General features: G+C 46.4%; 1 protein-coding gene across 4 annotated transcripts in view; it reads right to left on the bottom strand.

Annotated features, from left to right (window-relative positions):
- The window catches only part of Grik4 (glutamate ionotropic receptor kainate type subunit 4), a 505,439-nt gene that overhangs the window by 38,242 nt on the left and 453,398 nt on the right, over positions 1 to 13,799 (bottom strand). For all 4 annotated transcript variants that reach the window (XM_008826008.2, XM_008826013.2, XM_008826014.2 and 1 more), the window contains one exon: positions 6,136 to 6,249. In XM_008826008.2, coding sequence (XP_008824230.1) covers positions 6,136 to 6,249 — 114 coding nt within the window. The remainder of the gene's footprint in view (positions 1 to 6,135; positions 6,250 to 13,799) is intronic.

Genomic DNA, 13,799 nt, shown 5'->3' with positions numbered 1-13,799 from the left:
ATGACAACTGTGGCCCTTGGTTGAAGACAGTAATAGGTTAAGGACACTTTGCCCTTGAGGAGAATATAGGCTACTGGAGTGGTAGAAGTTCAAGAGAAATGGAGATGCACTGGATGGTTGAAGAGTGTTTAGGGGGTGAGACGAGAGGGGTCAGCTTAGGTCATTGCATGGAGATGTTATTACTATCTGAGATGGGGCAGAGGAAGAGGAATGAGTCTGAGAATCTGAGACTGTTCAGATACTGTCTCCAAATGTCTCAGGAGAGGAGACCCCCCCTGCGCAAGTTTCCTCAATACTTTTCTCTGTCAAGCTCTTCCTTGGATTCAATTTAAATTTGTTCTGTTGAAATGGAGGCTCTTCCTATTGTCCTGAATAGCTTGTGACACTGTTTTGGGTTGCCTAGGAGACATCCAGATGGAGAGGTGTAGCTATCTGTGAGATATATACTTCTGGAGTTCAGGGAAGAGACCAGAGTTAAAGTGAAATTATCTAGGGAAGGATGCAAGGAGGGGGAGGGGAAAGGAAGGGAGTAGATAGAGGTGTTAGCCAAGAGGATGAAGAGTCATGAGCAGTATCAGGAGATAGTACTGACTTGAATGCTAGGAACAGCGTTCCCAAAAGCTCAGTGGATCAACAGTAACACAATATAAATCCAGGCTCCTTAGCTGGTCTATCAATTAGCAGGGAGGAGGTGCAGAAAGAGAAGAAAGTTCTTATTTTGATCCTAGAGCTGAACAGAAACATTATACTGTGACACTGGGAAGAAGGAAATTTTCCCATAATTGATGGTTAGTGACCTTTATTCATAATAATCTTAGGGTGTTGAAAATTATAGATTGTTTCTGATAATCTATAATCTTTAGACACATACTTGCCACCACTTATTATTGTGGAGGTTCTGTGTGTGTGTGTGTGTGTGTGTGTGTGTGTGTGTATACTTACCATTGCATGTATGTGGAGGCCAGATATTGACACTGCATGTCTTCCTCTATAGCTTTCTACCTCATTACTATTTTTTTTGTTGTTGTTTTTTGAGACAAGGTCTCCCTGTAGCCCCAGATGGCCTAGAACTTGCTATATAGACCAGGCTGGCCTCAATCTCAGAGATCTGCCTGCTTCTTCCTCCCTAGTGCTGGAATTAAAGGTGTATGCCACCATGCCAGTACACCCTATCCCATCACCCTTTTATGTTATGAGTTTTTTGCCTTCAGGTATAAGTGCACCTGTGTCATGCAATGCAGAGACCAGAAGATGATGTCAGAGCCCCTGGAACTGGAGTTAGGGAGGGTTGTTAGCTGCCATGTGGGTGCTAGGAACCAAACCCTGGTGCTCTGCAAGAGCAGCCTGTGCTCTTAACTGCTGAGCCATCTTTCCAGTCACTCCACCTTATTTTTTTTGAGACAGGGTCTCTCCCTGAACCTGGAGTTCATCATTTCTATTAGACTGACTGGCCAGTGATCTCCTAGGATTTGCCTGTTTCTGCCCCTCCAGGACTGGGGTTACAGATATACACCACAGTGCCTGGCTTTTACATGGGTGCTGCGGATTAGGTCCTAGGGCTGACAAAGCAAGCACTTTACTCACTGAGCTATCTCCTCAGCTCTCTGGAGACTCTTGCTATTTTTCCAAATTGGGATTACATTATGTGATCTATACATGTTAACAAAGCATTACATGTCCTAGTTACCTTCGATTGCCGTGATAAAAACACTGACCAAAACCAACTTGGGGAAGAAAGGGTTTATTTTATCCTACATCTTCCAGGTCACAGTTCATCACTGAGGAAAGTTGAAGCAGGAACTCAGGGCAGGAACCTGGAGCACAGACCATGGAGGAATGCTGCTTACTGGTTTGCTCCTTTGGCCTGTGCTCAACCTGCTTTCTTCTACAACACAAGACTACTACCTGCCCAGGGGTGGCACCACCCACAGTGGGCTGGGCCCTCCTACACCACTCAACAGTCAAGAAAATGCCCCCCCACATGACCACAGGTCAATCCAATGGAGGTTATTTCTCAATTGTGGTTCCCTATACCCAGGTGTGGCAAGTTGACAGTTAAAGCTATCCAGCACACATGGTATCCCATGGATACGTACAATTCTCATGTTTCTGTGTTAAAAAGAAATAAGTGAATAAAAACAGTTCTTGAGTAGGTATTTACATTTTGGGTTAATTACTTCTAGTTTTGCACACAGATTTGACTGCTGCCAGATGCTCACCTTTGGGTAACAATTACTCATTAGTCAGGAGACCTTATAGATGTGGAAGAAAGAGATTTTAGATCCTTACCGGTTATAAATGAGAACAAATTAATTATCTTTCTGCTCAAAGATAACCATCAATCTGAGAAAATTCACAAATTAGTAAACAGCCGTTATTTAACCTTAATTTCATTGTGCTGGCATTCTTATTTTGGAGACAGCTTCTCTGTGTATGTTTAGATGGAGGCTGCCGGAGAGGATCATGGAGCCTTTAGGACGTACAGCCTTGCTGGAGGAAGCATGCCACTGGGGTGGGCCTTGAAGGGTTACAGCCAGGTCCTACTTTGAGTTTCTCTCTCTGCCTTCTGTGTCTGCTTGAAGAAGTGAACACTCAGCTTCTGCTCCAGTTGCCTCTGCCATTGCACCTCTTCACCACGACAGACGGAATTATTCTTTTGGACTTGTAAGCCAAATAAACTTTTCCTTCTGTAACTTGCCTTGGTCATGGTGGTTTATCACAACAGCAGAAAAGTAACTAATATACTACCTATCTATAAGCATTTATCATCTATCATCCATCTATCTATCTATCTATCAATCATCTATCTATCTATCAATCTATCTATCTATCAATCATCTATCTATCATCTATCTATATACTACCTATCTATAAGCATTTATCATCTATCATCCATCTATCTATCTATCAATCATCTATCTATCAATCTATCTATCTATCAATCATCTATCTATCATCTATCTATCTATCTATCTATCAATCATCTATCATCTATCTACCATCTATCTATCATCTATCTATCTGTCATCTACCATATTTTGATTGATTTTAAGGAATTGGCTCATGTGTCTGTGGGAGCTGCTAGCAGTCTAGAAACTTAAGCAGAATTTCTACACTGGTCTGGGGAGGAAGTCCTTCTTTAGGAAACCTCTTTTTGCTCTTACAGCCTTCAACAGATTGGAAGAGGCCCACTCACATTCTTGGTGTTGAATCGCGTCCCTCTCAAAATATGTGTTTAATTCCTAACTCCCAGGACCTGTGTATGTGACTACATGATCTTATTTGAAAATAGAATCCTTGTCAAATTTATGAAGAATTAAGTTAAAGTTATACTGGACTAATATGGGCTCTAACCCATGATGGGTTATTCCTTTCTTATAAAAAGAAAGGAATCTGGATGCAGACACACAGAGGAGACAGCCATATAGACTCAAAGGCAGAGACTGGAGTGAGGCAACTCTATGCAAAACAGCTCCGATCAATTCCTTGTAGATGTTCACCACACCTCCAAAATAGCTTCACAGTAATAACCTGAACTAGTGGAACATGACCTAGCCAAGGTGACACACATGACCTAATGCCATGGGAAGCAACGCAGGGAAGAAATACAGCCACAGGTCTCTGAGGTGGGTGGGTGAGGAAATATTTGGTCAACAATCTCATTTAGGATGTTCATGATGTTGGTGATTTGGGTGTAGTTCTGGCCAGGGTTGCTAGGCAATGCTGTGATGCCCTGTGCTGAGAAGCCCAGCAGCAGGTGCTATCAGGAGGTAGGAACACTTTGGGGTCAGGTGCTTCTAGCTGCAGAGTGGCTAATGAGTCATGAGATCACCAGCAGGGCTCCAGTTCCCTCAGCATTAATTGAGAAATGAAGGCTAGGGCCTGAAAGTGTGTCAAGTGAACAGAGTACGATAGGCTGGAGAAAGGCTGCACATCCCCATTTCTTTGGGAAGCCCTCTTGGGGCTCAGGGGTAAGAGGCGGGAGGAAGCTGGAGACATGGGGCAGGCTGGACGTCAAGATCCCGGTCCTGGAGTGAGGGGTCTGGATTCTAGGCCTTCCTCTAAAATAGCTCCAAGTGTGTTTGGTCTCATGAGCTGTAAGATGGGATTTAACTATCCACTCATTTTGCCTTAGAGAACAGATCCTATGAGAAAGTGTGCATGAGTGTACCTTACAGAGCTAGCAAAGACCACACATGTGAGGGTGGTAGACTGGGTGCATAAAGTAAGCACAGCCTAGAATCATGTGCTTGCTCTTTGTCTTACTAACATGTGATTAGCATGTGGGAATTACTAGCATGTTCATGGTGTTGGTGATTTGGGTATAGCTCTGGCCTTGTACCCTTGACCTACATTTAAAACCAATCGTACCTGCGTCCTCATTTCTAAAATAAGAACAGAACAACTGTGTTAGTTTCCTAGGATGGCTGTGACAGAGCCCTGAAACTGGGTGATTTCAAATAACAGAAATGTGTCACTTCACAGTTATGGAGGACAGAAGGATGGAGGCAGCAGGGTCGGGCTCTCTCTGCAGTCTCTAGGAGAGGGTTCTCATCTCTCCTAGCTTTTGTGGTTGCTGGGGCTCACTGATGCTTGTTGGCATGGAGACGCCTCCCTCCAATCTCTGCCTTTGATCCCATATGGCCTTCTCCCCTGTATATCTGTGTTCAAATTCCCTCGTGCCACACCCGCTTTTGACACAGGTTCTCACTATGTAGCTCTGGCTGCCCTGGAATTCTCTGTGTAGACCAGGTTCATCTTGAACTCACAGAGATCTACCTATCTTTGCCTCTTGAGTGCTGGGATTAAAGGTGTGCACCACCATGCCTGGCCAAATTCCTCTCTTTCTAATAGGGATACCAGTCATTCGATTATGACTCATCCTGATCTAGTAGGATTTTATCCTAACTCTTTATAACACTAGCAAGGACTCTATTTCCAAATGAGGCCATGTACATGGGTATTGTGGCTTAGGACTTCAACATGTACTTTGAAGAGGACATGATTCAACCCTAAAGCAGAGTCCACATCACAGCCACCTGGAAGTGTCTGGGACTCAGAGGTGCTCTATAAGTGGGAGCCACTACCTGGTAGTGTCAGATTATGTACTGGAGTTCGTGTGACAGTTGAACTATGGCTATCAAAAGTAACTAGAGTACAGAGAAATTCATATGACAGCTGCATCCCTAGAGCTAGTTTACATGAACAAGAAGAGGAAGAATCTGATCCAATAATGAGAGCTAGGAAGTTTCCATTATGTGGCTATTGGCTGGCTACAGAATGATGAACCATTTGCTCAATGACAGCCAGTCAAAGTGACTCTTCACTGCTCCTTCCACCAGCCAGGACATTCAGGTGTCATGTCCATTCTTGGTTGATTACTGGTGTGTTCCTGACTGCTCATTTTGATAGTCTGTCTAGCCGTAGTGGGGAAAAAAAAAATCTTTGTTTATCAAAATGGAGAATGCAGATGGTCATAATAAAGCCAGTCTAGGTTATCTGCTCTGTATTGACCAGCAGAAATAATCAAGAATCAGGACATTCAGGTGTCATGTCCATTCTTGGTTGATTACTGGTGTGTTCCTGTCTACTCATTTTGATAGTCTGTCTAGCCGTAGTGGGAAAAAAAAATCTTTGTTTATCAAAATGGAGAATGCGGATGGTCATAATAAAGCCGGTCTAGGTTATCTGCTCTGTATTGACCAGCAGAAATAATCAAGAACGGAAGAAGCCCACAGCCTCACACTCTTGAATGTCCCAGGAGAACACAGTGGACCCTGGAGGTAGAAAGAGTACTGAGGATGTTGCGGGACTTATCTGAGCTTTGGTCCCTACACCCTGGAGAAGCAGCATGACTGAAGCCAGTCGCTGACGTAGTACATACCACCATAAGTCTCTTGGTCATCCCCATTTAGAGACAGAAGCCATCTTCGCTGGAAAGCTCCCAAAGGTGTCCTTTCCATCCCTCCTGTTTCTAAGTTCCTACAGCTGATGGGGGAAAAAATAGCCCAGTGCATTTGCATTTAAGTCTTGAAATCTAAATATTTCTGAGAGTCATTCATTATTACCATATAACTCAGTGTTTGCATGCAAATAACTTTAATGGCATAAATGCTTATAAAATAAGTCTCTTACCATATGAACTCGGTAAAGAATGCTAATTCCCAATGTCATGAATGGCTTCGAGAAATCAATCACCTTCTCCCTTTCGGCTGTGATGGTGAGGCCTGCAACAGCCAGATCTGCTTTCTGAAAGAAACAGAGAGCCTTTGTCAATCAAAGGCTGGGGACTGGGGTGACTACAGGCTGTCTCTGCCGAGGAGGCACTATTTTGGTCTCGGAAGGACTCTTAGGAGACACAGCCCAGTCCAGATCTGAACCATCAATCTCAGAAGGATGCAGTGTCAAAGCTGTGACTTGTGTACCATTAGACCCCACTAGATACATAGGTAATTTAGAAGCAGGAGGGAGAAAGACCTGAATGTTCAGATATAATTGCAAAATATCCCAGGGACGGGGACCCTCTGAACAAGCGTCCTCAATATTCTTCTCTGGCAGGAGTTCTTCCTTGGATCCACTTTCAATTCATTTTGTTGAAAGGAAGCCCTTTCCTATTGTCTACTGGCCAATACCTAGGGCTGTGAGAAAGCCCTGGGCCAGGACTCAGTTTAGCCCATATACTGCCTAATTAAATAACTGACCAAGTTAAGCCACTGTGCTTGCCTAGGCTTCTTCAGCCTCATCCACAAATCAAGGCTGTAGAGTAAAGAGAGTGCTCATATCTTCCCAACAATTCTCTAACATGATGCTCAAAATATAGCCTATGGGTCACCTGTACCTGCATCTGTACCATATGCTGGACCAATTACATTGTGAACTCCTGAGTCTCTTCCCAAACCTCCAGATCAGACGTGATAGTGCACAGAACTCTGAGCAAGTGATTCTAACCTACGCTAATATTTAAGAGCCATGTTTATCACCTAGATACTATACATCAGACTGTCCACTGCGATTTACATTTCAATTTCTTTAACTCCTTTTAGTGTTGCTAGACCAGTTTGTGTGAAAGATGAACAGAAAGGAGGAGAAGTAAAGTGTCCGACAATCTACAAACAAGTCCGTTAGTCCTGAGTGAGTATGGGTACACAGTGCATGTGCGCACATGTGTATTCATACACACACATACACACATACACACACACACACACACAGAGGATTACTACTAAATTACTGAAAATAAAGTAGGAGGCTGTTGTGGCTTGGATGAAAAATGTCCCCCAAAGGCTCTTATGTTTGAACATATGGTCCCCTGGCTGGTTTAGAGAGGTTGTAGAACCTTTGGAGCCTGGTTGGCAGACACAGGGCCAGAATGGTAGAGCTTAAGGGGTTATAGTTTGGCAGCCTGGGATATTCTCTCTCTTACTTCCTGATTCATCGAGATGTGAGGAACAAGCCATGCTGCACAATTCCACAGCCATGGACAGAGGCTACTGCCATCACTTCCCCACCAAATGGATTGTTTCATCTGGATCAGAACCAAAAGAAAGCCTTCTTCCCTTAAGTTGCTTCTGTCAGGTATTTGGTCACAGCAACAAGGACAGTACTTAATACAGATGCCGACATGGCAGCTCTCATCTACTCCCAAGGGAACTGTGACTTGTATACAGGAAGGGGGAATTCATTGGCAAGTTTCATTTTCTTCTGCATCTCCACACCAATCCTCCATTCTCAATTCATGTTTCAGCACAGGTTGGCAAACTTAGGCCCTAATCAAGTAAAGCCATCCTTCAAAGAAATCGGAGTGCAGTAGGAGGAGGGTTTTAATAAAGAAGGGGAACTGTGAGTGGCTCATTCCATTTTTCTGTGAGAGAGTTGGTGACTGCCACCAGGTGAATCAGCCCTTGGGTAAGAGTGGCATTTGATTAGAAGATTGCCAGTATCTTCATTTGAGGGACCCTTTAGAGGGTTTCTTGGGCCTTTCAGAACCTCACTGCGAGTGACAGGGGCACTGACTTGAATTCGGCTTGTGAGCTGAGTGTAAAGCAACAGAAGCCAATGGTGAAGTGCTACAGGGGCCTCGGTGCAGGTTGCTGCAGACTACAAGCCTGGCCCTGCCTGAAACCTGGGGAGGGGGCTGGCAAGAGTCAAAGAATTAGAATAAAGGAACTGAAGCAAAGATTAAGACAACAGAGGGCTGGGGGGATGGCTTAATGGGTAAAGGGCTTACTGTGTAAGTCTGAGAACCCGAGTTCGATCCCCAGCACCCATGTAAGAAAGCTGGAAACAGTTGTGCATGTTTGTAATCTACTGCTGGGGGGGCAAAGACAGGTGGATCCCTAGGGTTCACTGGCCAGCCTAACCATCAAGCTTCAAGCCAATAAGAGACCATTTAAAAACAAAACAAGATAAAAATGGTTGACTCCTGAGGAACAACACATGAGGTTGACCTCTGGCCTCCATACACTCAGACACACAAACACATACACACACATACACGTGCACGCACATGATTAAGACAAGGGCTGGGTAGATGGCTCAGTGGGTAAGAATGCTTGCTGTGCAATCATGAGGACCTGAGTTCAAATTTCCAACAGTCACATAAAAATCCAGGCATGGCTATGTGTGTCTGTAACCCCAGGAGTGAAGGGATGGCAACTGATGGATCCTGGGAGTTCACTGGCCAGCCAACCTAGTCAAACATCATCCAACAGTCACATAAAAATCCAGGCATGGCTATGTGTGTCTGTAACCCCAGCAGTGAAGGGATGGCAACTGATGGATCCTGGGAGTTCACTGGCTGGCCAGCCAACCTAGTCAAACATCGAGTTTCCATTTCAGTGAAAAACTTAGTGCCCTGTCCTAAGGCAATAAGGTAGAGAATGATAGAGGGAGATACAGGATGCCCTCCTTTGGCCTCCACATGCACACACACAGGCATGTGCATCCGCATACTTGTGTGAGCCCCTCTCTCTCTCTCTCTTTCTCTCTCTCTCTCTCTCTCTCTGAATAAATAATTGCTAAAAGAGTAGGATGATAAAAACTGACAAAACAGGCAAGGGGTAAGCATAGCATCTGTTCCTTTCTCTTGTGAATTTTGTTTTATTTTCTCAAAACTCCAAATCAATTAGCCAAAGTAAACCATGCTGACCTCAAATTTCTTTTCCCCGCACTCAGCTTTCCTCCAAAAAGGGCAAACTTTGGATGACAATTTGGATGTCATTTTACAAGTTTATCCATGTTGGCCAACAATGGCATTATGTGTGCCAAAACAATCCTGTATGCCCATATGGACAGAGAGCTGGAAATGGGTCGCCTCTCTTGAGGCATCTTCCTCCATCCGTGTAGGCATGGAGAGTGTGTGCTCTCAGTTCCCACAGGCCATTTCTGTGGACTCACAAACTCTTCCCCAAATTAAGCAACACAGAGAAGCTGTGTGTGGGCTTCAGGCCCACACACCTGACTCAGCATCCCTCAGCCCCATCTCTCTCCTTTGTCCACAGTCTGAAGTAAGCTGGGGGCAGGGAGAGACAGGAAGGCACCGTAACAAGCTACCAGAAATTGGGAAGAGGTTTGCTGGCAGTTGTTTTTTATATTTAATTGACTCAGTATAGGACAGTAATTATCTACCTTGGCTTCAGTGTACCCCGGGGTGCCAGCCACGATCATGTGGGATCATATTATTTCAAAAGATGTGTGTTCATTTTCTTTTACCTTAGTTAAAAAGACATTATGCTATAAAGCAGCTTTCAGACAAGGAGATAATGTGCCATGAAGCCACACTAACAAGCAAGGGGGCTAAGACTGCACAAATGTTAAGATGGCCAGCATGGGAAGCTTATGGGAGCACGGGCACACGACAGCCCCTCTGAGGCCTTGTAGTGGGGTGAGGGACTGTGTTGTCCATGGGAGAGAGCAGTGGACAGGACATCTAAGGGTCTGGATCTTGTCACAGCTGGGCCCCAACCTCACTGTGATTTTGGGCAAGTTATTCCTTGACTGAAATGGTCTCCTTGGCGTCAAAAGGAAAAATTTCATCCAGAGAGCTCCCTTGGCTCTTTTCCAGCTGTCTGTGACTTCCTTTAACTGACCCCTACTCTGCTCCTAAGGATGACAGCCATTGGCACAAGGGAAAGTCACAATGGATAGGGACAAGAGCTGGGAGCAGGAACCTGGCTCCCAGGCTAGGCAGCAGTGGCAGGGACCTGAGGCAGGAATGTCTCTTTCGTGGAGCTTGAGAGTGACCCTGGCACCCCAGGGGCTGGGAACGCAGACCAGGTTAGGAGTACTGAGCAAGAGGCAGACTGAAATCAGAGAACAGGAATAGGGAACACACCCTGAGTCTTGGGGGCCACACAGAGAGGTACATAAATAAATCCCCTGTGAGTGCCAGGCCACTCTCCTCTCTTGTTTTGATTGAAAGTGTTCTTTGAAGAGCTTTGTGTGCTATCTCTGAGGGATGCCCCCTTTTATCTCCTGGATGCTGGTGGAGTTTATAAGGCTGGTCCAGGCAGGAGCCAGTCTGGAGGTGACATCCAAAACATAGTCTCCTTTTCTTCACTGGAGGTTAATGGGGGTCATGCAGCCACCAGGGCTGCTATCAAAGCCCTCAGGCTTGGCACAGCCTCTCCTTCTCTGGGGACCTGGGGCCAGGCTGGGAGGAAGAGCATATTCACAGCAGCAGGAATCTGGTCGTTACATGTCTCCTGAGCCCATAGCCTCCTCAGCTTCCCTGAGAGCAGGGAGACATCTGATGGCAGCCACAGAGCCTGACCACTCCAGGAGGACAAAGCCAGCCTGGTTGCCTGGGCTGCTTTTTTTTTTTTTAGATAGCTGCTGCCCCCTTTTGGGCAAAATTCTCTCCCTTGTACCCTGCAGGGTCTCCTGATGCTCTCCCTGCCTCCTCCACCTATGGCCCTCCCTGACCCAGGGAAGGAGAGAACAGTCAGAAGGCTGTTGCAGCCTCTCATTGGTAACTCACCTATGGTCTCTGGACTCATCTTTCTAGGCTGTGAAACGGAGCAATGTGTGCCTACAGATGTAATATGAGAATCAAGAGAGATGACAATGTGGAGGGTCCTTAGAGGCTATACACAGTATAGAGTGCTGACCTATCAGTGTGTGCTGACCGACAGCCTTCAGTGTGTGGCAGGCGTGTCTGGACTCTCACATCCTAGCATCCTAGCTGTGTGACCCTAAACAAGTCATTTCAGGATCACTTCTCTTGGCCTTAGTGTGCTTCCCTGTCAAGCGGGGGTAATAGTAGAACCCACTTTCTAGAGTGGTAGGGAAGGTGAGTGAGGCCACACTGTTGAGTTTGGAAAGCAGGCCTAGGCCAGTTCTGTTATTGTGGTGACACTGGTTGTGATAGTGATAATGAATTTGACGACAGTGATCATGCCAACAAAGGCCTCTGGAAATATGTCCAGTGGTCAGTGTGGCAGGCAGGCTTGGAGGCCCCCGGCCCCTCAGTCTCTTTGGTCTTTCTCTGGTGACCCTCTGCTGACAGGGGGCATTTCCCTATGTGATCCACATGGGGACCATCCCAGGCTCCATAGTGTCTCATTCTTTGGAAATCTCTGAGGAAAACATGCCAACTTGGAACCCAGGCATTCTCCACATCCCTCCCTCCCTCTGTGACATCCTCTGGGAAGGGGGTTAACTTGGAACCCAGGCATTCTCCACATCCCTCCCTCCCTCCCTCCCTCTGTGACATCCTCTGGGAAGGGGGTTAACTTGCCCTGCTTTCAGCTCCTTTGGAATTCTCTTAACTCTACTACACTCTCTCTGACAAACTCAGATTCTTCTTCCCTCTGATCCTTGCTCATGGGTCTCAGCTTCCATCCTGGGGAGGTTGCCTACCCTACACCTCAGCTCTCTACCCTTCTGCGAGCCCAGCTCCATCTGTTCTGTTCCACCTGCTGCTTAGGAAGAGTGCCTCCCTTTCTCTGCTGTCAGTTACCTAATCGTAATTGCATCACTTAACGCTGTGGGAGAAAGCGCTGCCTCAGATAAGACGATCCTGAGCATCCCGGAAGCCTTCATTGTGGGGCCAGTGCCTCTGGAGAGTCCACTGGATTGAACAAGCTCAGAGAATTCCAAGGAAGGCCAGTCCAAGGCAGTGGAAAGTGGCTGGCATTGTTGGTGCCCTCTGGACAGGAAGGGGCTTCAAGGCTCAGCTTAGCTTTCCAGAGAGGCAGAAGGCCTGTGACGCTCTGCTTGAGAATTTGTACCCAGTATGACGAGGCTGCAAAAGCGACTGGGTCCCCCAGGAAGCAAGGTGTTCTGGAGTCTGCCCTGGAGTGTGGGCCCTTCTGCACATTCCTCCTCCTTATTGGTCTGGGTCACCTGACCATTCCTTACTGACTTCTGAGGACTGTAATAGATACTGGGGTGACAAAACACAGGCAGAGGTCCTGAGAGAAAAGAAGGCATGGTCCCGGGAAGGCAGGCAGTCACTAGACTGCCAAAATGAAATGGTAAGATTCAGCCTGGACCAAAGTCATCTATATCACTGAGGAGGTGGAACAGGTGTTTAGGGGAGTCGGGGGAGCTACAGGAACTTCTCCCAAGATGAAGCTGAGTTACCTGTGCAGGATTTACCTGGGAGAAGGCCTGGGTAAGCATCCCTGGTGAAAGGGACAGCATGTGCAAAGGCCCTGAGGCAGGATGGAGCTTGATGCATTCCAGAGGTTGGAAGGTCAGAGTGGTTGGGACACATGGCCAGGGGGATGGGATGATGGGGAGGGGATAGGGGGTGGTGATGCTGGGGAGACAGCAGAGATCACATGTGCAATGCTTTGACAAGCAACCATTAGGGTCTAAAGTAGTTTAAGCAGTGATACCCTACAGGATCAGGTTTGTTTTAATAACACAGCTGATACCTGTACCTTTTCCTGCATATCCACCATTGAACCAAACCCTTTACATGAGCCATCTCCTTCTATACCATCCAAAGCCCTGTGAGCCAGGCTGTCCTTAGTATTCTTGTTTCACAGATGAAGAACCTAGGGCACAGAGAGGTCAGGCAACTTGCTCAAGACTATACAGCGAGAAAGCATCAGAGGCAGGATTTAACCACAGACAGTCCAGCTTCAGAGAGCATATCATAAATCTGCAACAAGGTCAGTAGAAGGAAGTGGAAACGAAGGCAGAGAGGCAGATGGCCTCGCTTGGGTCTTCACGTCCTTGTTACATAAAAACTGCATTCTGGCAGACTGATCTCTGCCCCCAACACTCTATGAAGTTTGCATGGCCAGGGTCAACTTCCAGGTCAGGATGACTAAAGGTGCTTTTGAGACCTTATCTGGCTGAACCTTCTTCAGCCCCCTTGGGACTTCCTTAATGAGGCAAACACCAAGGACACAGCTCTCCTGCCCCTGCTCAGGCCTATGAGCACAGGCCTGTGTCACTGGCACCAGACCAAACCAGGTTCAAGTTCCGACTCTGACAAGTTCATCACTGAGAACTTGGCTTCCTTCCTGGCTTCCCCACGCCCACTTATCTCCTGTAACATGGGGTAATTGATGACTTGGGGGTCCTTAAGAGGCTGGGAAATAGTATATGCCATGCATAAAGCACAGAGCTTGGTATACGGTAGGAGCTCAACAAATGGTCCTTAATACAATTTTTCTAACAAAAGTCACCTTTGCACTATGACATTTCTTCTTTTGTTTTTGAGACAGGATCTCATTATGCAGCTCAGGTTGGCCTTGAACTCATAAGCCTTTTGCCCCAGCCTTCTCAGTTCTGGTATTACAAGACCAAACCAGGTTCAAGTTCCGACTCTGACAAGTTCATCA

Source organism: Nannospalax galili, unplaced genomic scaffold (genome assembly GCF_000622305.1).
Source record: "Nannospalax galili isolate Female #2095 unplaced genomic scaffold, S.galili_v1.0 scaffold229, whole genome shotgun sequence".
In the NCBI taxonomy this organism is placed as follows: domain Eukaryota; kingdom Metazoa; phylum Chordata; class Mammalia; order Rodentia; family Spalacidae; genus Nannospalax; species Nannospalax galili.
Note: the sequence above shows the minus strand (reverse complement) of the source record. Positions and strands in the feature narration are given on the sequence as shown.